The 27,620-nt window shown below is 36.3% G+C and overlaps 2 protein-coding genes across 2 annotated transcripts; both read left to right on the top strand.

Annotated features, from left to right (window-relative positions):
* Positions 1-80: 80 nt before the first annotated feature.
* On the top strand, positions 81-2,411 carry LOC116119274 (transmembrane protein 258). The gene is made up of 4 exons (XM_031405203.1): positions 81-226; positions 322-422; positions 2,189-2,267; positions 2,364-2,411. The coding sequence occupies exons 1-4, from the start codon at positions 224-226 to the stop codon at positions 2,409-2,411; spliced, it is 231 nt and encodes a 76-aa protein (XP_031261063.1). The 5' UTR covers positions 81-223.
* A 15,936-nt stretch (positions 2,412-18,347) lies between these two features.
* On the top strand, positions 18,348-27,274 carry LOC116119282 (WD-40 repeat-containing protein MSI4-like). The gene is made up of 15 exons (XM_031405211.1): positions 18,348-18,647; positions 18,761-18,824; positions 18,911-18,997; positions 19,089-19,151; positions 19,439-19,504; positions 19,621-19,695; positions 20,677-20,752; positions 21,198-21,423; positions 21,677-21,758; positions 22,488-22,561; positions 22,709-22,820; positions 22,945-23,019; positions 25,652-25,728; positions 26,296-26,395; positions 27,015-27,274. The coding sequence occupies exons 1-15, from the start codon at positions 18,430-18,432 to the stop codon at positions 27,114-27,116; spliced, it is 1,497 nt and encodes a 498-aa protein (XP_031261071.1). The 5' UTR covers positions 18,348-18,429; the 3' UTR covers positions 27,117-27,274.
* Positions 27,275-27,620: the final 346 nt, after the last annotated feature.

Genomic DNA, 27,620 nt, shown 5'->3' with positions numbered 1-27,620 from the left:
AAGTCAACAGGAAAAAATTCATCATTTACATCAACGGCCACCAGTGAGAGAGCACGAGCTTTAATGTGCTATCGGAGCACTGAATAACACGTCTACTCACATAGACTCCTACATATGCACAAAAACCTCTCGGCAGTCAGCTCTCAGACTCAGAACGCAGGCGCGTCAATTCACTCCACATCGTCCAAGTAGATTGAGATCCGTTTGTTAACCACCGTCTGCCATGGTAAAATCCTTGCAATTTACATCATTTCTGTCTAAAGTGTTAGCTTAAAGCATTTTATGTGTTTTTGTATTTCTGATCACGTTTTTTTTCTGAAGGCTCCAAAACCCATTACAAGTCCAGTGCCGGATGCGTGGTACCCGACCCTATCTGTGTTCATGCTCTCAATAGGTCTCCTCCTCACTGCTTCATTCTTCATGTAAGCTCGATCTCCTCTCCGAAAATTCTTTCTTTCTTTTTATTTTTATTGTTTAATTCTGCAACCAATTTGAGTTATATTTATTGATTGTTTGTTTGCTTTTTGTTTTATTTTTATTTTGAAAACGGATCACTTTTAGATATATTACATTTGAATTTTTTAGATTTGTAGATCTAGACTGACTGGTAGATATTCACATTCATGGGATTCTTGCTTATGATTCCATTTAACTATGTAACTGATAGAATTTTGATTGAATTCGGGCTGAATTGTTATATTAATGCACTTGGGGGGTTTGGATGGTAATCCTTGAGCATTTTTTTCTTAGTTCTTCAGTATATCTAATCATCAGATGTCTAGACAAGCGCTGTTATATTTAAATTTGCTAATGCGAAGGTTTATTCTGTGTAAACAAAATAAGCCAATAGCTTTTGCAATTTTTTTTTTTTTTACGATTGGTTTGGTTTCCCATATATTTTCTACATTACTAAGTGTTAAATGCACAGTCCATATTGAATTGGGATATTGGAAATTGTTGGAACCTATTCATTAAAGCAGGGATACAGTCAAGCTAGAATATAAGTTCCAATTTTGTGTGCATGCAGTTATAATGGTTACTGACTTTGAATTGCCTCCAGTTGTATGTATGAATTTGCACATCATTTGCTTTGCAAAATGAAGATGAAGGGGACACTTCGAATCTGCCAGAAGATTAAATTGATCTCAACTGTTTCTATAAGGAGATTATGTGTTGACTTTTTTTTTCTGTTGGTTATGTTTAAGCGGTCTTAATTTAATTTCTTCATATGTTACAGTGATGTAGGATCATGACTTTTACAGTTTTTGGCCTTCATGTTCTAGCAGAGTTAACTCATTGGCACTGTTTGTTTTGTCAGTCAAACATATTTTTCTTTGTTTATATCATTTGCTATGTGATTAGGATAATTCTATGCTGGGGGATAAAGTCCTTCTAAGGTGCAATTCACTTGTGCATTTTCTCTTTTTTTTTTTTGCATAGTTAAGCTTCTATTGCTGATTATAGGACTCGCACAAGTTCTACTGCTTTTGATTTTTGTTGTTTTTTGTGCCTTCTCTGGTTGAAGATGTATGACCTTTATTGCTGCTACATGAATTTAGTGACACTAATCTGGTTGTTTCCTCATAAAAGTTCTATATTTGACAACCTTGAACTTAGGGGTCTGTTTTTCTTGTGAGCCCTTATGATTTAAATCTTCCTGGTAAAGTGTTCTTTCTTTATTGGATGGAAGCACTCATTGAAGGTGAAACCTGGGAGAAGCACAAGTTGATTTAACTTGGTTATTTGATAGAAATTTGGGGCAGCTTGAGAAGGTGGATCTTTTTTTATTTTATTTTTTTTCTTAATACAAAGATGTCAATCCCTGTGTGAACTGGTAAGATCAGTTGAGCTGCACCTGATGATATGCTTGCTTCTTTTGGCATAGACAGATCTACTGGTTCTTTGTGGTAGTAGAAGCAGGGAGTATGAGTATGAAAAGTAAATTATGAGTTAAATATATCGTATCAATCGTACTTTGATTTAACTATGGCTATTTATCCTATTAGAATTCTTGTCTTTTATTTATTATCTTATTTTTCTCATGAAATCTTAATGATGTGCATGTTTTATAGGTTCCATTACCATCATCCTTATCTCTAGGGATTAAGCAATTTAAACTCTAAAGTTGTGCATGGTTTATCTTCTTTACCACTTTTAATTAATGATATGTGCTATTTGTTATTTGCAGTTATGAAGCAACCTCCTCTAGGCAGAATCGCAGTCTCGCCAAGGAGCTTATAACAGGAGCAGTAGCATCTGTCTTCCTAGTATGTATTAACATGTCGTTTGTATCGATATTTGTATACAGATTACCTGGAATTTTGTTTCATTGCTGACATCTAATGTTGATCTTTCTGGTGCAGGGTTTTGGGTCCTTATTCTTGCTACTTGCTTCTGGCGTTTATGTTTAATTTAAAACTGTTGAACCAGTTATAATTTTGCCTAAGCAGGATCAGTTATATATGAAGAATGATATGTTTGACAAATGTTAGTTAAATACATTTTTTGTGGTTTTTATGAGGTAATTTACATCAATAACACTGAGGGCTTATTTCTAAGTTTTAAGTCAGCTGTGTGCACTTGATTAACGCAGCGTTATAATTCTTAAATCAAATGAAAGTAGCTCAGTAAAATTCAGTTGTGTTTGTATCTTAAATGCATTTTGAACTCGTTAACACCGGAGGAGACATATGAACTACGATGGGTTCTGCCCCACTGCGTTTACTCCTCCGAGTAGTAGGCATATGGTATTTGATATGTTGGTGGTTCCAGCTAATGAATGTAATAATCGTGGTGGTAGCCGTCCTTTTGTACTTTTCTTTCCTTTAATATTACTTGAACCAACTCTCTGGAATTTCATGCTGATTAACGCTTGATAAGATAATCCTAAGAGATTTGCATAATCCCATCATTATTAACAAATTCAATCTACCTCTTCTTTTTGTAGCATTAGTAAAAAAAAAAAAATCAACAGTAAATTTGTGTAATGCTTGAGGGCTAAGCTACAGGCTTTTGGCAGTCACTATGGCACTATGCCTCTCACGCTCCTATCAAATTGACATAGATGAACAGGTCACAGACTCAGGTTCACCCATTTAGAACAGACAATTCTAGAAATATCTACACCCCCGCATACTGTTCTACCTACAAAATAAATACAAGTACGAGGAGCTAAGTAGGGAGACAAAAAAAAGGAAAAAATAAATGAAGTAATGAAAATATATTTAATTAGACGAGCAATATATATATACTTTAGCATTCTAAATTATTTATCAAAACACCTAAAATGCCCTTAATTTCAATGGATATTTTGGTAAAATTGATTCATTTTTTAAATATAGGTGCGTTTGTTTAGTTATTTAGAGTAGTATTTTTGAAATAAGGGTGTGTTTGTTTTATTATTTTAAGTAGTATTTTTGAAATATTATTGTTAAGTTGAGTTGAGTTATTACGAGGTAGGATTTGAAAATTAACAAAAAAAACCATAGGTTTGTTAATTTAGCTAAACACCCCCAATAATAAAAAGTTTATAAATTGACAAAGACACCCCCACCCACCCACAGTTGCTAGATTTTGGCCACCATTGCGGGAATATGGCCAGAATCTGGTGTCATTGTGCACGATCGGCCAAACCGGATCTAGCCATTGACGGTTAGATCTAACCGATGACCAGATCTAGCCGACGACCAAAGATATGGTTGTTGTTAATGGTAGGGCTGCGCGAGCGGCTCGGCTCGGCAAATACTTGAACTCGACTCGATTATAATCGAGCAGAGCCAGCTCGAATTCGACTTGAGTAAGGTACCAAGCCAAGTTCGAGTCTACCCCGACTCGGCTCGCGAGCCAATAGTGGCTCGTTTAAGGTTTTTTTGCGCATAATACAAGTTTTTGGTTTGTTTTGTAATTTGACATGTAAAAGACTAAAAGGTTTAAAAAATCACAAATTAACCCTTAACCAAATAACCCCAATTAACCCAAAATAAAATCGCGTAAATGCATTCTCCCCCAAAGTTCTATGCCGTTTTGATGTATTTTGATGGACATTTGTGTTTTTTTTTTTTTTTTTGTCTTGGATTATATAATTTGTTGTGTAATACGTTGTTTATGTTGATTTGGATGTGATTTATATTGATTTAGATGTAAATTTATCAAAAATTGGATCTGATTTGTGTAAAACAAGATTTGCAGGTTATATTAAAAAAGGGCCAAACGAGCCGTAATCGAGCCAATTCGAGCTCGCGTTAAACGAGCTCGAGTCGAGTCACGAGCCAACTCGTTTATAAACGAGCCGAGTCACGAGCCAACTCGTTTATAAACGAGCCGAGTCACGAGCCGAATTTTCTTGACTCGGTCGACTCATGACTCGACTCAAACTCGCCTAATGCTTAACCGAGCCAGACTCGTTTAGGGTGATACTCGGCTCGACTCGGCTCGTTTACACCCCTCAACGACGGCCATCTATTAGTCGTCATGGACGACCAAATGTGGCCAAAGAGGTCAGATCTAGTCGTTAATGTGCCATTATGCCAAATTCTGGCTACCTTCCGGCTGTGGTTGTTGGAATTTGATAAATGTGGGTGGGTGGGGGTGTTTTTGTTAATTTATAAAACTTTTTTGTTGGGGGTGTTTAGTTAAATTAACAAACCTATGGAGGTTTAAAATAATTGAATATTATAAGATATAATTTTGAGAATAGGGAAACAAACATGCATCTTTTTAAGAATAGGAATAGAGTATTTAAAAAAAAAAGGAAACAAATGCACCTGAATAATTTATGATAGGATTTTGAGAATAAAGAAACAAAATATTTGTGCATTTGTTTTGCAATTTTTCCCCTATTCTATTCCTATCCTATCCAAAATACACATTTGTTTTCCTATTCTGAAAATATTATTCTATTTTGTTTAATTACTTTTAAACCCCCTAGGTTTGTTAATTTAACCAAGCACCCCCCAAAAAAAGTTTAGGAATTGACAAAAACACTCCCACCAACCCACATTTGCCAGATTCCGGCCACCACCGCAGAAAGGTGGCCGAAATCTAGTATAATTGTGCACTACTAGCTGGATCTGGCTCGTAGTGCGTCGATGTAGCCTTTTTCGGCCAGATCCATCGTAGATCTGGCCGGAAAAGGCCAGATCTATAGCCAAATATCTGGCCGTAGCTAGTTGTTGATGATAGTCATATCTTTGCCATCGTTGACGACCAAACGCGGCCAGATCTAGCTGTAAATCTAGAATTTTCTAGCTAGATCCACAATGGATTTGGTTAGAAAATGCCATATCGAAGCACGACCGGCCAGATCTAGTCGGTCCTACACTGATATAGCGACTTCGGCCACCCTCTAGCGATGGTGGCCGGCTGTCGGTATTTAATGGGTAAGTGGGGGTGCTTTTGTTAATTTATAATGTTTTATTAAGGGGTGTTTAGTAAATTAACAAACCTAGGGAGTGTTTTTGTTAATTTTCAAATCTTACCTTCTAATAACCACCTAATTTTACAGTAACAAGACCTAGAGAGTAGAGTGGGCATTTTATTAAAAGGTTATATCAAGTTCAAATTTAATTAAAAGGCTATGTAGTTTGAAAGTGTTAAGTAAATAGCATTGTTATTGATTAAGGTTAATTAAATATTATTAGCGGTTAATTATGATTAATGAAGTATTGTGTAATCTTTTAAAAATTATAATATGTCCCCAAAGAGCCAAAATTCTTGCAAACAAACCCAAACACCTTCTTCTTCTTCCTCCTGCCATTAACGTATCCCTCCACTGGTTGTTGTTTCTTCTAAGCTTCGTTTATATCTTCTTCTGCATCTTCTTCTTCGTCTGCATCTTTTTCTTCTTATACATCTTCTTCTTCCTCCGTCCTGTACATCTTTTTCTTTTCGCCATTAACACTATCTTCTTCCTCTGCCATTAACATCTTCTCCGCCACAGATCCTCCTCGTCCTCTTGACATTTCGTCCAGGTATGTGTATCTCCCCTTTCCATTTTATATTTTGATTTACAAAGATTTAATAATGAATTGGGTTTGAGTTATGATTTTGATTTAGTTGTTTAGGTTGTTGGGTTGTGTTTGATGTATTGCAAATTGAAAGGAGTGAAATTTGTTGAATATTTTCTTGCATTGTGGGTAGTTGGGGATGGTAGCACCGATTGCAGGTGGAGATGACTGAAAGTGTGTTCTGAATATGATGGATCGCTTAAGCGATCTGGTATGTTTGGTATAATGCAGCAGATTGTAGATTGCTTAAGCGATCATGTATATGGCAGAAGATCGCTTAAGCGATCTGCTATAAGTCTGGTGTATGGCAGCAGATCGCTTAAACCATCAGGTAAATGGCATAAGATCGCTTAAGCGATCAAGCTTATTTATATTAGATTGCTTAAGCGATCCATTATATCGCTTAAGCGATCCAGTAAACGATATACCAGATCGCTCAAGTGACTTTGCAGATGCTTTTTAAAATCTTTCAACCCTTAATACATCAATTAATAATATTTTTTTAATATTTTTTTTTCTTGCATTATAGGTACTTGGCTATTATTAGACATAGGACAAGTTGTTTTGGGTGTTCAATATTTTGGTGAGTGGCTGGAGGAAGAAAGTTGCTGGAAGTCGATTGGGAAAAGCAAAGAAGTTATACCAATTACTGTGAGCATAAAGGTTAGTTTTGATGAGTTGATTGATGAAATAATTAGAAGATGTGATTTGAGTTGCTTACATAGTGATATAGTTGTGAAGTATGTTTTAAGCAAAGTTCCTGAACATTATAAGGTACCTCCTGCTATATTAAAGTCGGATGAAGGTGTGAAGTTATATATGATTGATGTGGCCGATAATGGTTCGAGGCTGATTTTAAGGGTTTCTTTTATAGATAAACTGTTGGAAGTTGGTTCAAAGGAAGGGGATAATGAGAAAGTTGACGGAGAGAATGTTGGTTTTAATTTGAACTACGAGGGCATTGATTTCTTAGTTGAAAAATCAAAAGTGGGCGGTGATTTGGGTGGTGAGAAGGACACAATAGAAGAGGTTGGTCATGTGCGGAAAAATGAAAATGTTGAGGAGGAGGTTGGGGTTCCCGCATATGTAGAGATTCCTTTAAATATAGATTATGCAGAAGGTGTAGTTTGTTTGGAAGAGAACACTATGGTCTTTTATGCAGGTTCAGAGGGGACAATTGTAGGTAGTAGTCAATCAGCTCATGTTTTTACGGATGGATTGGAGTTGTGCATAGGGTATTTATTTGACAACAAAGATAAAGTGGTGATGAAGCTAAAACTTGTTGCCGTGAGAGGTAATTTTGAGTTCATCACCAAAAAGTCTAATTCATCGGTTGTGACGGTTGCATGTCATGACCGAAAGTGCAAGTGGTGGGTTTATTGTAGAAGGTTGGCGGAGTCCAAAAAATTTATTCTTAGCACATATACCCGTGAGTATACATGTGGTTTGGGACATATTTCAAGTGAGCATCGACAAGCCTCCGCTGATGTTATTGGACAATTTGTCAAAAGTCAGTTTGTTGAAGGGAAAAGTCCATCTCCTAAAGACATTCAGAGACTTGTGTGCACAGAGTTGGGATGTGCTGTTAGTTACTGGAAACGCTAGAAAAGTCTATCTCCTAAAGACATTCAGAGACTTGTACGCACAGAGTTGGGATGTGCTGTTAGTTACTGAAAATGTTGGAAAGGGAGACAACATGCACAAGATTTTGTGAGCGGCACGCTGGAGCACGGGTACGCAATATTAGAAGCGTACCGTTATATGCTTGAGTTGACAAACCAAGGTAGCAAGACGGCTTTGAAGTGGGACAAGAATATGAGGTTTAAATATTTTTTTGTTGCTTACAGTTCTGCTATAAGGGGTTTTGTAAACATGAGAAAGGTGTTGGTTGTTGATGATTGCTTTTTGACAGAAAAGTATAGAGGTACATTGTTGGTGGCCACTGCACAGGACAGCGAGAATCACACATATCTCGTTGAATGGTGTGTGGTTGACTCTAAGAATGACAAGTCGTGGACTTGGTTTTTTCAGCAATTACGTACGATAGTGCCTGACAGTGACGAGTTGTGCATAATATCCGATAGGCACAACTCTATAAAGAAAAGGATTGCCATTATTTACCCTCAAGTACATCATGGATTCTGTATGAGGTACCTTTGTGAGAACATAAAACAAAAGTTTAAGTGTGTTGACCTCGTTCAGACATACTACATGGTAGCAAAAGCGTATCGAGTTGATGAGTTCGAGGAGCATTTTCGGAAAATCCGAATCAAGGATGATAGAATTGTTAACTATCTTGAGCATGATATTGGTTTCGAACGATAGAGTAGAGCTTACTTTCCTAGAAGAAGGTTTGATGTCATGACTACGAACATAGCCAGGTCCATAAATTCGAAGTTGTTAATAGAAAGAGAGTTTTCAATAGTTGCCCTTTTTGATGCAATCTAGAGGACATTGTCACGGTGGTTCCATGAGCGTCGTACGGAGTTAGATAATTTTACCACAACCCTTGTTTCGTCAACTGAAAAATTATTATGAGAACATATGGAACTGTCAAATGCACTGTTTGCATATCCTCTTAATGCTCAAGAGTTCACCATGCGTGGCTATGGTCTAGATGCCCTAATTAACCTTCTTAGTAAAACTTGCAGCTGTAAAGTTCTTGGCATTCAACGTTTACCTTGTTTTCATGCACTAGTAGCACTGAAACACCAACGGAAGCCGGATTTTGGTTCAAGAATTTATATGGAACTTTGCTCCCCTCTCTATATGGTAAATCTTTACATGCTGGCTTATTTGGAAACGATATATCAAGTTCCTCCAGAAGAGCAGTGGGTGGTGCTGCCAGAATTTGTTCACATTATCATCCATCTGCCATTCAAGAAGACAGAAAAAAAAAGAAAAGGAGTTAAGCGTATTCCATCAGCCTCTAAGGTTTCCCAGAGGATAAATAAGTGCTCAATTTGCAAGCAAGCTGCCCACAAGAGAAGCAGTTGCTAGAATCGATCACATGCAGATCCAAAAAATTAGGTTCGAAGAATGATGAAATCGAGAGAGTTGCCAAGGCCAACCGTTGAAGAGTTGTTGTTTTCAATTTTTTATGTTTTAAATTTTATTGTTACCTTGAATAAATCATCCTTTAAGTTAGTAAAATTTCACATATTACCTCTAAATAGCACTGATAGCTACCCAAAGAAGCAAGACAAGCAAAATAAATATTATCAACATCATTGTCGTATCAAGACAAAGGCCAAAAGCAAAGAATCGCTTAAGTGATTGTGCATCTGGGCAGATCTTGATCTTACCTCAGACTTGATCGCTTAAGCGACTAAGGATAAACGCTAAGAATCGCTTAAGAGAGACCATAAATCGCTTAAGCGATCGTGCATCTGGGCAGATCTTAATTCTACCTCAGACTTAATCGCTTAAGTGACCAAAGGTAAAAGCGAAAATTGCTTAAGCGAGACCATAGATCGCTTAAGCGATCATGCATCTGGGTAGTTATTGATTCTGCCTCGGACTTGATCGCTTAAGCGATTTGATATCACATAAACAATCAAGGGTAAAAGCGAAAATTGCTTAAGCGAGAAAGTAAATCACTTAAGCGATTGTGCATCTGGGCACGTATTGATTCTGCCTTCTACATTATCGCTTAAGCGACCAAGGGTAAAAGTCAAGCATCGCTTAAGTGATCCTAATCTTTGCTTGTACATGATCGCTTAAACGACTGGACGTGATCACTTAAGTGACTAAGTCTGAACATACTGAATCGCTTAAGAGAAACCTAGGATCGCTTAAGCGTCCACTGTAGTTGGATGACCTTTACTCTGCCTTTGACAAGATCGCATAAGCGATTTATTATCACTTAAGTGACTAAGGCTAAATAGACAGGATCTCTTAAGCGAAACCATATATCGCTTAAGTGACCAAGGCTAAATAGACGGGATTGCTTAAGCGACACTATGTATCGCTTAAGCGATTAAGGGTAATTTACTTTGGTACTTTAAAAACATTCTATACTTTAATATTTCTTTTCTAAGTTTACGTACCATGTTTAATATAGACGTAAAAGAACTAATTTAATTAAAATATAATTTTGAAAATAGATCATGGTCCACTGAACTAGTTGTACAGTCAAAATTGAAGCTTATTTCAATCTAATCATTCTTAAATACATCATCCATATTTACGAAATCAGGTACGTTTCTACTAACGTGTCATGCTAGCGCGTTATGACATTCATCCATATATAATATGGTTGTAACCTTAATATGTGTTGATGGAATCAGGTTGCAAATAATCTTTCTTAATTGGCCTTAATAAGTGTTACTAACTGATGTCGTATAACATTAACGTTAATAATCATGTGATTGATGTTATGAACATTTGAAGTTTACATTAACGTCATGCAATATGGGACAACCTATTTCTTTTCTAAGTTTATGTAACATGTTTAATATAGTCGTAAAAGAACTAATTTAATTAAAATATAATTTTAAAAAAAAAAAATTGATTAAGTGATATAAATAATCAAATCAATTGACACAAGACAGATTATGGTCTACTAAACTAATCGTACAGTCAAAATTGAAGCTTATTTCAATCTAATCATTCTCAAATACATCATCCATATTTATGAAATTAGATACGTTTCTACTAACGTGTCACGCTAGTGCGCTATGACATTCATCCATATATCATACAATTGTATCCTTAATATGTGTTGATGGAATTAGGTTACAAATAATCCTTCTTAATACGGTTGTAACCGTAACATTAACGTTAATAATCATGTGATGTTGTGAACATCCGAAGTTCACATTAAACATCATGCAATAAGGGACAACCTCTTCCAAAAAAAAAAAAAAAAAAAAAAAAGGAATTGCTTAAGCGATCTTTTGATCGCTTAACCGATAGTGTTAATCGCTTAAACGATCTTATGAAAGGCAATAAAAATAATCCGAATACACTGGATCGCTTAAGAGATTTCATTTCTCGCTTAAGCAATTTTGTGTATGTAGCCTTAGTCGTTTAAGCGATCTGGTATCGTCGCTTAAGCGATCATGTACAAGTAAGACTCAAGATCACTTAAGCGATGCTTCACTTTTACCCTTGGCCGCTTAAACGATCATGTACAAGGTAGAATCAATATCTGATCAGATGCAATATCGCTTAAGTGATTTATTTTCTCGCTTAAGCGATTTTTCGCTTTTACCCTTCGATTTTTCGATTTTTTCGCTTAAGTGATTTTGGATTGCTTAAGTGATCAAGTCCGAGAAAAAATCAAGGTCACCTAGATACACGATCGCTTAAGCGATTGTTCACTTTTACCCTTGTTCGCTTAAGCGATATCAAATCGCTTAAGTGATCAATTCCGAGGTAGAATCAAGATCTGTCCAAATGCACGATCGCTTAAGCGATTTATGGTCTCGCTTAAGCGATTCTTCTTGTTTATCCTTGGTCGCTTAAGCGATCGTGTTTGAGACAGAATCAAGATATGCCCAGATGCACAATCGCTTAAGCGATTCTTTGTTTTTACCCTTGGTCACTTAAGCGATAGCATAAATCGCTTAAGCGATCAAGTCCGAGGCAGAATCAAGATTTGCCCAGATGCACGATCGATCGCTTAAGCGATTCTTCGCTTTTACCCTTGGTCACTTAAGCGATACCAAATTGCTTAAGCGATCAAGTCCATGACAGTATAAACATTTGTTCAGATGCACGATCGCTTAAGCGATTTATTGTCTCGCTTAAGTGATCTTTTATAGAAAGCGATCCTTTATAGAAAACTCTTTGTCGCTTAAGCGATATATGTAGTCGTTTATATATCGCTTAAGCGATCATGGGCAATACATATTTTTTCCAGCTTTTCTCCTGAATTTTGACAAACTAAAATCACCAACACATATTAATTCCATATTTTCTCCTGAATTTGACAACCTAATTGCATCAACACATCAACGTCATGTAACAAGAATATTAAATAAACTCAAACTCAAAAGAGAGAGAGAAATACTGAATTGCTTTTGTATTAATCTGAAATGTGTCAATTACATTCAATGACAACATTATATACAACAATTAAATCTCCTATATACACCGAAAACAAAAGCAGGGCCAGTAGTCTCCATCCTCCCTCTTCATCATTCTCTTCAGTCACTTCCCCATCCTCCAAAATTATCCGGCACACCTTCCGCATCAGCACCACAACCCAAGTATCAACAATCTGATGCCTAACAACACCAGCTGATCTAATTTAAGACAACCCAATAAGACAACATCAAATAGACTACAAAATTCTAAGTCCAACTTCCATACCTTTTGATGATAGCATCAATAATGAATTGGATTAGATTCTGGTAAGTTAAAAGGGATCCATATGCCTATGGAAGCACTCAACAACCTAGCGCTCCCGACAGTTACTCATTATTTCGTCATTCAAGCCATCCATCAGGGTGTTGGTCATGTCGAACTCAATATATTTCAGTGCATATGCCCCACAATCAGCACTACAATAGGAGGAAGACATTAGCATTAGAATCAGTTTGTAGAACAATTGTATTATATAAGTTTTATACAAAATTTACCTTGAGTCATTTGTCGGGACGGAAAGGCACTTGAGTGGCCACTTTCCTGTTAGTACTTCATCACCGAAGTGCTCAAACATCCCATTGTCGCACAACAGCCGCGAGAGCAATACGCACAGTGGCTCCAACTCCATCTCCAACTGCCTCTCTCGACAAATACTTGGGTTACAGTCAAGGATCTTTAGCAAGCCCTCCTTTAGAAGCGCGACGACGATTATCCAGTGCATGATGCAATATACTCTTTTAACCTTTGCCCAATTGTAGTCATGTTTGGGCCTTTTCCCCTGTACATACTGCATGATCCTGTCATCAAACTGAAAATCATCAAGGACGCCGTCGAAGTCATCTGTGGCCAATCTTTTTCGCTTGCCTCCTCTTGCTGCACCTTTACCAATGACCTTTTTCATTAAAGTGTCATATGTCGTTACTAGCGTTTGGCCAAAGGCCACATCAGTGATGTCACAATCGGGATACAATATATCACCATTATTGCTCTGTTGTAGTCTCATGAGTGCCAATACCTCATTGATGTGTTGCATCAAATAAAAACAATATGATAAGTACACAATACCTCATGGAAAACATAAGCAAAAATAAAGGAAAATAATTTACCAAGTCATCAAGCCACCTGCCCATCGTCAACATCTTTTCAAACCACTCTCGGGGATGATCCTCGGTCTTGCACTTCATATGGGCATCACTTCCAGATTCATTGTAATAGGCATAGAAAAGTTTTTTCTTTTCGTCATCTATTGGCCTATACAAATCGACTTTCAACTCTTCCGTTTTTGCTTGCCCACTTCCTCCATTTGCACAGCCCCACTTCCTTCGCGTCCCGCCTCACCCTCCTCTATTATCACTTCCCCACTTCCTCCAACAACCTCCTTAACCTCCTCCATTTTTGCTTCTCCACTTTTGTGGACTTCCTCAATTTTTTTTCTTCATTTTCCTATTCTTTCCATACGTTACTACAGTGTAAAGAAATTTGACAAACTTACTCTTTCGACTCTCTCTTTTCAGCTTAGGTTGCACTTCAACCGCTTTCAATACTCCACCAACTTCCTCTTCCACCCTATCAACTTTCTCTGCCACCTTATCAGCTTTCTGATAATCCGTTAATTATACCTTTTTGTCGGATTTCAGGTACTTTCTAGTGCATTTTGACCTCAATTGTTCCTTAATTCGTTACTTTTTGTATTTCAGGTTAAAATGGTCATTTTGAGCAAATAAGAACAAAACTGGATATTTTTGACTCAGAATTTAGCGGATCTCAGAAGATAGGAGAGTTCCGGAGCAGGATAAAGCACGATGAAGCTTGTTTCCAAGGAAGAGCACTGAGAATCGAAGAATCAAACGAAGAAGCAAGCGGAGTGGCAGTTCTGTAATTTCAGAACTCAGGAAGAAGCTTCGCCCCGACGAAGAAAATGTCTTCGCAGCGGCGAAGTAGGCCAGGGACGAGCTTATCTGATTCATTCTTCGCCGCGGCGAAAGTCACTTACTCCAGTTTTGTTAAACACACAGTTTCGTGTTGTGCGTGTTTGGCTGGGTTATTTGGACGAAGTATAAAAGAAAAACTTAGTCTTTTTGCCCAGGATCTTCGTTTATGTTTTAGGTTTAGCCATTTTTACATTTTTTCTAAGAACTTTGAGTGATTTGGGTTGTAAAAGGAAGAAGATTAGATTTCCAACTAGAGGATTCATCTTTTGGGGAGATTTCTAATCTTTATTCTCATTTTCATTATGTTGAACATGTTTATTTCCTATTTTCGTTTTTGTGTTATTGAATTAATTATGAACTAATCTCTTTTGGGTTAGGGTTTTGATGGTAGTTTGGATTCTAAATGGGTTAAGGGTTTGATTGTGTTATTTTCATATGAGTATGCTTTGGTTGTGTGTTACTCTGAATTTTAATGTTGTATGTGATGAACATGGTGAGATTGAGAAATGAATCATGTTAGGCTTCTTGGGTAATCACCGTTATAGTATTGGATGCTAGAGATAGATTCAAGAATTAATGAAATCATTATAGGATTCTTGTGCTTAATGAGTTTGAAATTATTAATCTTCAATTTGTTGGGTGCGGAAGGTTAATAAGGAAGAATAGGAAGGCATAGCCCGAGAGGGTATGTCTACATGTTAGTGAGTTCGATTTACAACCATTGCATATGAATATGAGTTTAGTATAATTATAGGCTTAACCCATAAAAATCCAAATGAAGTCAAAACCCTACCCGTTTTACTAGAATTGATATTCCGTGTTTTTATATTGCTTTCTTAAGTAAGTTTTCACCTTAGTAAATTTCATTTTGTTGTTTTTAAATTAAAATTTGCTCCCACCAATCCAAAGAATTCGATTGCTTCAACTAGAAAACATTAGGAAACTCAGTGCTTTGCTTATAATCCTCGTGGGAACGATACTCTACTCATCAATATATTACTTGTGCGATTAGTATACTTGCTATATTTGCATGTTGTAGGAAACACGCATCACTTTCTCCTTCACCCTTTTCATCCGCTCTTCCTTCTTCTCAAACCTCTCATAAACGGCTATTGTAAAACTCTCAAACATATTGTTTATGAGGTCAACCACCTCATTCTCCCGACCCCGGCGCCTCGGCAAAGCGGTACTTGTTGTATCGGTTTGGTAATTGGGTAAAGGTGTACGAACCTCTTCATCCTCCTCCTTCCTCCCGCCAATTGGAGCTTCATCATCCTCGGCGTCAATAACATTCTCAAGTAGTGGCCCTGTAACTGCATTCACATGCGTGACCCCTTCTAGGTCCCTCATTAGGCGGTCTATCCCTTCATCTGCTTCATCCTCCAGTACTTTGAAGGATGTAACATACTCCTCTCCCGCTTCACCCATAGTAGCAGTGAGGAAGGGACGAACGACTCCCTACAATAAGAAAAAAAAATCAATCAAATTTAAACCACATTTAAAAGCAAGTGCATATTCAAAAGCTTATTCATTTAATCTTACCCGAGCTGCTTGAATTTCTATGTCTATTTTGTCGTAATCCCAATGGGTACACTTCTCGATGTGCTACCACAACATCCTAGGAAATTGCGGTCACTCATCTGAAGTCTTTATCCTTTCCCCCGCCTTAGCCAAGACAGGGACAACCTCATAAATCTAAGCCTATATTGTAAAAAAACAGTCCACATCATAATTAAAACACATTTAATACAAAAAAAAAATAACAAAAAACTATTAATATTTACTTGCATTGCCCATGGGAAGCCAAACAAATTGCACGTGCTCGGTCTATTCTACTCGCAGATTGGCACTGCTTTAACGCCATGTCTTTTCCTTGCAAGGAGTCCATGGTTAGCTGAAATGATATCTGTTCCCACAGATAAGCATTAAAGAAGTCCATGTTGCTTGCAAACTTCACCCAATCCATATTAACGACTTTTGTTGAGTCAGAAGCCATGAGGATCGAATGCACGAACTATACAAGGCACATCTTGAACCTCTCTGAAGAGGTATACCCACCTTCTTCTAACCTCTCCTCAAATCGCGTCCTATAATAGACGTCTTCCCCCCAAAACCTTTTTAGCCAAGTTATTGGTTGCCCCACTTTTCTTTATTCTCTCTTGCTCTGCCGCATCTGGAAATTCCTCACATCTTAAGCTTGTCATCAGGGCATATTCCATCATCCCAAAACGTAGTGACTTTCCATCCACCACGAACCACATTTTTTTTTTTTTTTTTTTTTGGCTTTTAACTGAGTGCAACAACATATAATGCACTCCCTGCCCCCAGAACGCATTTTTCCAATTTTCTCCAATGTTCATAAAATGACCAAAACAATTCTCTTTGAATCGGCCTAAACCCTTCTTCTGTTCCCGTAAAATATCCATTATTCTCATAAAAACTTGCCAACTGACCTAATTGTCACCCTTACGGGAAAGTACGATACCTTATCGCTTACAACCTCCAACCCATAGTCTTTATAATTTACGCTTCGGAAAATCTGCACAATCGATATAAACTAAATATTAGCGAAAAAAAAAAAAAAAAAAAAACCAAAACAACTAATAGGCTGCCAATTTGGGGGATATGGGCTTTGAGGGTATCGAGGTGTGGGTGTTTTTGGCCTTTGTAGGACCAACATACTTTGTAAACAAAGAAAAAGTATCAAACAATGAACTTTTCAACTAATCTTTTCAAGTGTATGAGAAAAAAAAAAAAAGAGTATCATACAATGTAAATGAACATAAAAATCATACTGCACAGCTCATAAGATTACTAATCTTGCCATCACAACAGTTAACAACTCAAAACACATCTAAAACATCACTAAACTAAAACTTAACTGAAGCATCAATTGAAAAGCAAGCATTTAACACTTCTAACACAACAAACAAACTTAGTCTTCCACTTAATAATATTACCTCCACCACCATCATTAAAAACATCCATTCATTCATTGTTACAAACTAATTATCTAAACAATTACTCAATTAAAACCTCACCAATGTATGAATTAAAAAATTTTCATTTCACACTTCAAGCACAACCAACAAACATTAGTATCACACATAACACCAGCACCATTGTTACACATTCATTCATAACATACAAATTCATAAGATCACTAATTTAAGGATCACCACAATTAAGACCATTATCCCCACAACTCAAAAAAACATATCCAAATAATCACCAAAGCTAAAACCCTACCAACATTTGAATTAAAAACCCTGCAATTTAACACTTCTAACACAACAATCATAGTCAGCCCTACACATGCAAGCACTACAGATGCTGTTGTGGTAGGTTCCATGAGGTTGGAGGGCTGAGGATTGGCGCTATGCGTGGCCAACCTTGCCAATATGTAGGGCAGCCGTCCAACCCCCCTATTCCACCACCTCCTGCCATCCCCAGCCCACTAACCTCCCACAAACAACCTCACTATGGCCTCCCTTGCCTTCCCCTCTCCTCTGGAACCCAAACAAAGCTACTCGACCAATGCCCGCCAACTGCTCGACAAAACGCCACTACCACCATAATAATAAAACCAACTACATCTCCCTCAAATTCGCACAAATCAATCAATTTTCTCATCCAATTAAAAAAAAAAAAAGTAAAAAAATACCCTTTCTTCACGTCCTCTTCCTCGCTTGAATTCTCGCTCGCGTCCTTCTCTTCAGAACCGTTTTTCAATTCTTCTCACTATTCTTGTGCCGCCGTCATCTTCTCTGCCTCTGGACCACCTTCACTCAATTGATGATCCACTGGAGCGTCTTCTTCAACAACCTTTGAACTATTAGTGCCGCCGAAGTCTAAGATTCGGAGTGGGGTTCGGTTCTCCTCCTCTTTGTGAATGTCAGCCATGGTTTTGTGTAAGGAAACTTTAGGATCGAATATTTGCCGAAATTAAGGCACTGTAGTCGTCGAAAATCACAGAGAAACGAAATGTGTTCATCGGTCGTTTTTTGGGTATATAGCTCGATTAAGCGATTTTGAAGGGTGGGGGCTCGTTTTCAAATTTTAAAAATTTAAATAAACTTTTGTTAATTATGATTTTATCTATATATGTTTAAATCTTTTTAATTTAACCTGTTTTACATGTTTAATAAATCTTAAGTATGCCATGTCAGCTTTTCTAAATTAAAAAAAAAAATCAAAAATATTCTGAAGTCAATTTTTTAAATGCAAACTTGGGATGTCGGAGAGTTAAATTTCCTCGTAGGAGAGTGGGAGGGGATGTCCCCATCAGTGTGACTGTGTGAGTGACTGAAGTGTAGTAGGTCCCCGGCCTCTCCCTCACGGTGGTTTTGAACTTTTGATTGTAACCTTTTAGGTGTGGCGACGACTTTTAATCTCTCACAATGGATCAACAACAGGCACCCAAGAAGCGAGGCCGTAAACCCAAACCTAAGGAAGACAAGAAAGACGAACAACAACAAACACCTAAGATGAAAGACACCGCCAAGAGAACTCAGTATCACTCTGTTGACGACAAGTACACTCAGTGGAAATCTCTTGTTCCTGTTCTTTATGACTGGCTCGCTAATCACAACCTCGTTTGGCCTTCTCTCTCTTGCCGGTCCCTTCTCTTCTCTCTTCTTTCGCTTTTTTAGGGTTTTTTGTTTCAATTTTTTTCACCTTAAACCCTAGCTATACTTAATGTGTCTTCTCTTCATCTTCTTTTATTTACAGATGGGGCCCGCAGCTTGAGCAAGCTACTTACAAGAATCGTCAACGTCTTTACCTTTCTGAACAGGTCGGGTTTCGTCCTTCGATTTGATTTTTGTTTTTTAGGTTCCAACATTTTGTTTATTTGTTTTATGTTAATTGTTGTGTTACCAGACTGATGGTAGTGTTCCGAATACACTGGTTATTGCGAATTGTGAGGTTGTCAAACCTAGGGTTGCAGCTGCCGAACACATTTCTCAGGTAATGCTTTATTCTTCGTTTTTCTTTATGTTTTGTTCAATGTGGTTTTAGTTCATTTCTTTGTGTTTATGCGGATCGCTTTATTATTCAGTTTAATGAAGAGGCACGATCTCCATTTGTCAAGAAGTACAAGACCATCATACATCCTGGAGAGGTATGGTTTCAATACACTGTAGACAATGCATATACACATTTGCTCATGCACATATACACTGACCATTGTTGGCACCTTTTGCTTGCCAATCAATGGAGTGACTTCGTTACATCTAGAATTCTAAAATTTCAAAATAAAATTTTACTTATCCCTATGTACGCTCTTTTGAAAGAATCTTGTTTTTATTTTTACATCCTTTTAGCTTTAAGTTTCTGAATGATGGAGCACTCCCTTATTTATTAAGTCACATCATTTTCTTTGCATGACTGTGGAATATCATTTTGCAGGTCAACAGAATCAGGGAGCTTCCACAAAATACTAAGATAGTGGCCACCCACACTGACAGTCCAGATGTAAGGGGCTTTTTTTCATCTATTTTGGACACAGGGATTTCAAGTTTGGTTCAGATCTAGTTTTATTGGTTTATAAAGTTTGGTGTCTAGATGATCTGAGTCTTTTCAAAACTCAGGTTCTCATTTGGGATGTTGAAGCTCAACCTAACCGCCATGCTGTTCTTGGAGCTACTAATTCTCGCCCAGATTTGGTATGTCTTAATGTGGAATGCAGTATATATATAAATTTTTCCCTCTATTTACTTTTGTATTATGTATACTCATTTCAGTTCTTGTTATTTACCAGCGTTGTAATGGATATGAATTTGGTTAATGCTTTCTGTATTGTCATTGTAAATAATGTGTAATAGCACATACACGTACGAATGAAAATCCTATTCATATGGCCATTGTTCATATAGATGGTTTTTGCAGGGCTGATAGTTCCAGAAGTGTATGAGGATTTATTATTTTGTCAGAATTCTTTTTTCTTGTCTTTAATTAGTTAAAATGTTATTCTTTCTCGGAGCAAGGTTTTTTTGACAAATCCCACCTTCAGGGAAAATGCTATTATGAGAGTTTTAGGGGTTCGTTTAGTCAGGGATTGTGGGGTCAAATTTCTTTACCATTCAGGAATTGGTCTCATAGAGATAGGAACTTTAGTAAAAGTGCACCCTTTTGGTAAATATGTTTTCTAGAAAGCTTGTCATGTGCATCTCTCTTCAGGAAACGGAGTGTTGATTACTATCTTGAACAGCAGTATGATAGATGGATTTATCAGCTTTATTTTATTTTTTAATATATTTTCTTTTGTGAAGTTGCCTGCTAAATTTAGTTTGTTTCTGAAAATATTTTTGTGACTCTAGGATATTCCCCCGAGTTTTACAAGTTTTATGTATATGATCCATAAAGTGAAATAAATAATGTTTACATCCAAAACAAAATGACATAATATGTGCATATACTTCAAAAACGTCTGAGGATCAAGGCAGTGTTGCACTGTATTGATTATTCATTCTATACATATAGAAATGGTGGTGAAACAACTCCGTTGATATTTATTAACGTTCTTGTCACAAATCTTTATTTAGCACGTTGCTAGGGATTTATGTGATATTTATAGTTGAGAATTATTAATTCTTAATTTTGTGTGATTTTGTTATTGTAAAGTTAATTTTGGGTTTCATTTGTAGATTTTGACTGGACATCAAGATAATGCAGAATTTGCTCTTGCTATGTGCCCTACAGAACCCTATGTGCTCTCTGGAGGTGAGAAGTTATTTTATTTATTTTTGTTAACGTCATTAGTGGTTTTCTTTACAATGTGACTGTAACTAAAGCAATTTAACTATGCCTTGGATATATAGTATGTAGCATGTGGAGTTTTTCAAATAGATTGGTATCCAATGATATGACACTTATTTTTGACCAAGATGTCCAAGGTCAGCTCTACTTGGGACCACCTATGTTGGATGTTTCATACACAGATTATTAACTACTAAACAGTTTAGGGGTTAACAATAGTCCCCAATCTCAAATATTTGATGCTCTTTGACAGAGCTCGGGTTAAGAAAGGATAAAAAAGTTTCGTTATCTACTCTTTTGGGAATTCTTCTCTGCTACGTTATTTTAGAGTTCTCTTTTTGGTCATGGCTTATAATTAAAAAATTAGTCTTCTAGTGTCCTATCCCTGAACACAATTGTTTTTTTACAGGTAAGGACAAATCGGTGGTTTTATGGAGTATCCAGGACCATATAACAACATCGACCACAGATCCAGCCACAGCTAAATCTGCAGGATCAGGTGGATCAATCATTAAACCGAATCCCAAGCCCGGCGAAGGTAATGATAAAGCTGGTGATGGTCCTTCTGTTGGTCCACGAGGTATCTACTGTGGGCATGAGGATACAGTTGAAGATGTGACATTCTGTCCATCCAGGTAGCTTGAAAATTCTTTGTTTAATAAAGTTTTAAATTTATTCCACGTGGGTATAAGGTTTTCGAATTTTATCATATATGCCAATGCTGGCGCTTGTTTACCAATTTATCTGGCTGTAGCCATGTTGTATTTCTCAGGAAATCAAGGGAGCATTTATTTGCTTTTCCTGAATAGCAACTGATTTACAGTTAGTAGCAATGCAAATTTATCCCCCGACTCTTTTATTCCTGATAAACTTCTATCTCTGCTAAAGTGCACAGGAGTTCTGTAGCGTAGGTGATGATTCTTGCCTTATCTTATGGGATGCCCGAGTTGGTTCAAACCCAGTTATTAAGGTTATGTTGACTATATTCATCTCCTTAGTCTTTTCTGTTATTGCTTGTTACATGTTTTGTCTTTGCTTTCAAATATTGATAGGAAACCATTGTTTCCTTAGCTGGTAATGGATAAAATCAGTATTTTGATGTCCACAGGGGATGTAAAGTACTATGTATGAGGTTTTTGATTCTTGAGAGTATGTGTTTGAAGAATGTTCTGTTTGGTACCTGTAGAAATAATACTTGGTTCGAATATTTGGGAATTTATCTTTTTTATTTTTTATTTTTATTATTATTTTTTTTATTTCATGGGGTCGAGGGGATGATTCTACGCCTGAGTGGCTCTTATCCCAGGTCTGATGAGGAATTGATCAAAGTGGTTTACTTGGTTTCTAACTTAATGAATGTAGTGTTCAGTAGTCCACGAATGTGCGTTTTGTCCCCTTAATGTCTTGATTTCTGGATGTTATCCTTTTCTGTTTCCAATTATTAGCTGTGCTGAAAATTTTTCCAAATCGTTGCTCTAATTGTCAATTCCATGTTTTGTGTGAATATGTTTGTTCATTCATTGAATCAGGTTTAGATATGACCTTGGATTTTGCATGAGTGTTTGTTAATTCTCTTTTGAACTTGTTAACCTTTTTGGATACTTAATTTTTGAATTTGTGCTTGATTTTTTATAGATATAACCTCAAATTCTGATGATGATCTGTGTTTTCTTTTTCCTTTTTGTTGTTTCACTGGCAGGTTGAGAAAGCACATAATGCTGATCTGCACTGTGTTGATTGGAATCCCAACGATGATAATCTTATACTTACCGGGTATTTTCTAATGTTTTTCTTCAGCTTTAGCATTTTGTATTGGTGCTGGTATGTGATAGACTTTTGAATTTTGTGCTTCTCTGTGTTTTTTCACGGATAAGGAGATGATGAATCACCTTGGACTTTTTGTTGGTATGATGTCTCCAGGTCAGCTGATAATTCTGTGCGCATGTTTGATCGTCGGAATCTGACTTCCAACGGGGTTGGGTCACCTATCCATAAGTTTGAGGGTCACAGAGCTGCTGTTCTCTGTGTGCAGGTATCAGTTAGTGTTCATGTTTTATTGAATATTTCATTTCTCATACCTTTTACTTCTTATGGAGTAATATTTTGCAATGATCATCAGTATATTCTTTGACTGAATTCGTTTTTCTAATTGGCAGTGGTCTCCAGACAAATCATCTGTATTTGGAAGTTCTGCAGAGGATGGTCTCTTAAACATTTGGGATTATGAGAAGGTGCCTATGGCAAACTTATTATTATCTGAGTTTGATTGCTTTTGCATGTGTCTCTGCATCTAAGTTTAGCACTGGGTATATGTTTCCTTATTTTTGCTGACCTATGCACCATCTAAACTACCATTTAGATACCTCTTTTATTCTCAAATATATATATAATAATAATAATAATAATAATAAAATAGTAAGGTGAACATGTTCACGAAATAAGAACTGAATATAGACTACCTTTAACTCTAAGCTCCCGTTTTTATATGCGGAATTAAATTACAGAGGAATGAATTAATGTGTAATATTGTCTCATGCTTGGTGTAGTATGGGATTGGACAGGATTATAATTCTAACTTTATTTGGTAGAGAAAATCAGCTCAGTATTTATGTTAAATATCAAGTGAAATTTTTNGCAATATTTTGCAATGATCATCTGTATATTCTTTGACTGAATTCGTTTTTCTAATTGGCAGTGGTCTCCAGACAAATCATCTGTATTTGGAAGTTCTGCGGAGGATGGTCTCTTAAACATTTGGGATTATGAGAAGGTGCCTATGGCAAACTTATTATTATCTGAGTTTGATTGCTTTTGCATGTGTCTCTGCATCTAAGTTTAGCACTGGGTATATGTTTCCTTATTTTTGCTAACCTATGCACCAACTAAACTACCATTTAGATACCTCTTTTATTCTCAAATATATATATAATAATAATAATAATAATAATAAAATAGTAAGGTGAACATGTTCACGAAATAAGAACTGAATATAGACTACCTTTAACTCTAAGCTCCCGTTTTTATATGCGGAATTAAATTACAGAGGAATGAATTAATGTGTAATATTGTCTCATGCTTGGTGTAGTATGGGATTGGATAGGATTATAATTCTAACTTTATTTGGTAGAGAAAATCAGCGCAGTATTTATGTTAAATATCAAGTGAATTTTTTTTTATTTTTTTAAAAGAAACACATAAATCATCATTTGTTTAAAAATAAGTTTTATAATGATCTAGGTAAAAAAATGAATCAATCCTTTTTAGATCCTTTTTAGAGGACAAATAAGTTCATTTTAAAAAAAAGCATCAATGAAAAAATAAAATGAAAACAAAGAACATCGCAAATGAGAGAAAGAATGTGTCGGTTGATGGGAAACTGATGGTATTCTCCGAGCTTGGGATAATGCGATACTGTGGGATAAGGTAACATGTCTCATGTTTTTGGATTATATAGTTGGCCCCTATGCATACCAAACACATAACCTGCCCAAATCGATATGACTCAAATAACTGGATTGGATCGCAATCCCAAGATGAAATTTATCATAAGAGCTATTCCACATACCAAACAAGGGTCTAGTGTTCCTTGTAGAAAAGAATAGGAATGTGTTATTTTAAAGATGGTGAAATATTCAAACTATGTCAAGCAGCTTTTTTGTGGTCAGTACGTGATTTGTGTTGGGAACTTATATATTCAGCATCTATGTTGAATCATGCATCTTATGGTAGACAGTTGTAAGTATTCTGTAGGTTGTATGAATGTGTGGGAAAAAGAAAATGTTTGAATCTGATAGAACACCGACCTGTTAAACCACCAAGCAACACACAAACTACTCTATCCAACACCAGTTAAAACAATCAGCAAGCACAGGAATGAAAATGAAATATACTCTACATTGATATTATGAACAGAACATTACATTCAGAGAATCATGTTCTATCATTTACCCAACAACCTAACAGCAGAGTGGAACGATTCTAAGTACAACAAAAACAAAGATAAAGACTGAACTTCAAGGGTCAGTCACCTAAATCAATATTTTTGCAGTAGGGACTGCAGAGGAATTTCCTTGATTGTTCAAGGCTTAGAAAAGTGTTTTGAGCCAGTTGCATGGATGTTTTTATTCTGTATCAGGAGTTTCATAGCATAACAAACAAAAATACCATTTCAAACACATCAAATGAAGGAATTTTTCATATTCACCTTTAGTTAAATTAGGTTGATTCTTTGATAAGAAAGTGTGGTTAACTTGGGCACCTACGTATTTTCTCCAACTCAAGTTAAGTTTGGTGTGCCTAGCATAATTTACAAGGCTTCTCCTAGACAACGACTGAGGAGATTGTTGAGACACTGATTTGAGGTTGATTTAACACTCACACCCAAGGTGCAATATTCATTGAGAGGTTTGTCTATGTCAATTTAGTGTGAAAGCTGTTCCTCATACTCTTGCCTAGCGTGATTCAGCTCAACAGGTGATGACTGGGAATTTTTGTGGCTAGAACTTTGTAAAGTAGGATCTTGATGTAAATAATATATTTGGTGGTTCAATAAAATGCAGTGAACTGAAAAAGCCATATAAAATTAGTTCGCTAATTTTATTTATGCCTGTCTCTGTTTCGTGTTTTACATTTTTTGTATCTTCTACTCTCTTGATTTAACAAGGTCGAGTCTATGGTGCTTAAAGCTCTATCCTACACTTCCTGGAGAAGCGTTTCTTACCCCTTACCTTTAGAAAGCTGTTTCTTTCACTTGTTTTGCTTTTGGCTGTCTGATTTTTGGTTGGCATATATTATATTTTCATGTTTTCTGAGATTAACGTGTGTGTGTGTGTGTGTGTGTGTGTGTATATATATATATTGCAGGTTGGTAAAAAGGTGGAGCATGGGTCAAGGTCTCCTAGTTCTCCCGCAGGCTTGTTTTTCCAGCATGCTGGGCACAGGTCTGTAACTACCTTTTCCTACTATTGGTATATTAGTTACTGGGTTTTGATTTTCTAGTGTTGTATGGTGAAACTTATTTTGTTCAAACCAGGCCCTCTTTTCTATTTAAATCCTTAGTCTATGATCACTTTCTCCTTGTAATTCCATCAACTTGAGCTTAAAGTATTCCTTGTCGATGAACTTTGTGTTATGTACCTAGCTCTCTTATCTTCCATTTCATATACCCATCCTCATGTATGAAAGGTGCAAGACTTTGTTGCCATCTTGAATTGTTTAGAAACTCAGTTTGACAAAATGTTGATCTTTTCCTAAACTGGCAATTTATCTCATTTTGATGAGTTTTCTTACCTTACATTTGTTTTTCTTATTGGCCAATCTTAAATTATATTATATAATGCCTAAGAACAGTATTGTAGCCCAAATTCTTAATTTTTCGTAAGATAAATTATCCTGAAATAAATTATTCTTTTGTTAATATTGAATATCTTCAATGTTTTGACTATTTTTTTTACTGTTGAAATTTTGCTTATGTAATTTTTCTTATGGAGTTTTTGCTTTTCATACAGGGACAAAGTTGTTGATTTCCATTGGAATGCATCTGATCCATGGACTGTTGTTAGTGTCTCTGATGACTGTGATACGACAGGTGGAGGGGGCACACTGCAGGTATCATCTACTTTTTCTTTGGGTGTTTTATCTTTTATCCTTTTTTGGGCTTGGGGGGAACCTCTTTAGGTGAGTTGGGAATAAGATTGAAAGGACAAAAGTCATCTTGCAAAAGAACCTACAGAGTAACAATTTGAGTTAGAGATAGCCAAGGAATAATATCATATGGGAGACTTTCTAAAAGAATTTAAAGCATAACTTTTTATAGACAGTAGGTAAAATCGTATAAATTCATTGAACGAATGTTTCTATTATAATGATGCTAAAGCATCAGGTTAGAAAGTATGATGCTCTTTTTTATAGCATCTCAATAATGGAAATAGCTGAAATAGGTTTTTCTAAAGTTTCTATGCTTTCCAATAAGACTCAGAGAAGAAAAAATTCTATTATGATTGGAAGTGTTTCTCTTTTACTTTTTCTTTGGATGGCAGTCGCATGGGTGAGATTGAATTTTGATAATAATTACAATGTTTGGCTTTGTACACCTCTTTCCCTCCCCCACCCAACCTTGTTTCTTTTTTTTTTTTTCCCTTGCTTCTTATGTTTTCATACAGATTCCAAAACAAATATTATATAATAAGTGGTAATCAATAAGTTAATGGTATCATGGTTTGTGCAGATATGGCGCATGAGCGATTTGATCTATAGGCCAGAAGAAGAGGTTTTAGCGGAGCTTGAAAAGTTTAAGTCTCACGTAATCTCATGTGGTTCTAAGTCATGAAATGTCATATGATTGTTACAACTAATTGAGCTATTGGGTTGACTTCTTAAAAATGATAGAAATTCGTTAAGTTATTTTTTAGGTTTGTTGTCAGAAATTATATAGCTTTCCAGAAATATGAGGCTCTATGATGAATTTGTGATCATTCTCTCTCCTTAGCAGTCATGAAGTCCATGCAAATTATCTTTTATCTGAAGTGTTTGGATAAGCAAACTGTGTTTAGTGTGCAAATGATTCAGGTTTGTTGATGAAAATCAGAAGGATTATCGAAAATATTGCAGGTTCTGAGTTGGAACTAATTCTTAGTTCGTAAATCTGTTTGAAGCCTTACGAAATGTTTACAGAATGCTGAACGCGTTTTTACAAGGTTTGGAATTAAATGGATTTTGTTAGTGGCTCTCATTTGAATGACCGAAGGTAGAATTTTAAAATGATGTTTTCTGGTTCTAAAACAGCGCTGATAAATAATGGCTGTCGAATATGCATAATTCCCATCGACAGGGA

Source organism: Pistacia vera, unplaced genomic scaffold, assembly GCF_008641045.1.
Source record: "Pistacia vera cultivar Batoury unplaced genomic scaffold, PisVer_v2 Contig88, whole genome shotgun sequence".
In the NCBI taxonomy this organism is placed as follows: Eukaryota; Viridiplantae; Streptophyta; class Magnoliopsida; order Sapindales; family Anacardiaceae; genus Pistacia; species Pistacia vera.
The sequence above is the reverse complement of the archived record's forward strand: the minus strand, read 5'-3'. Positions and strand labels throughout refer to the sequence as shown.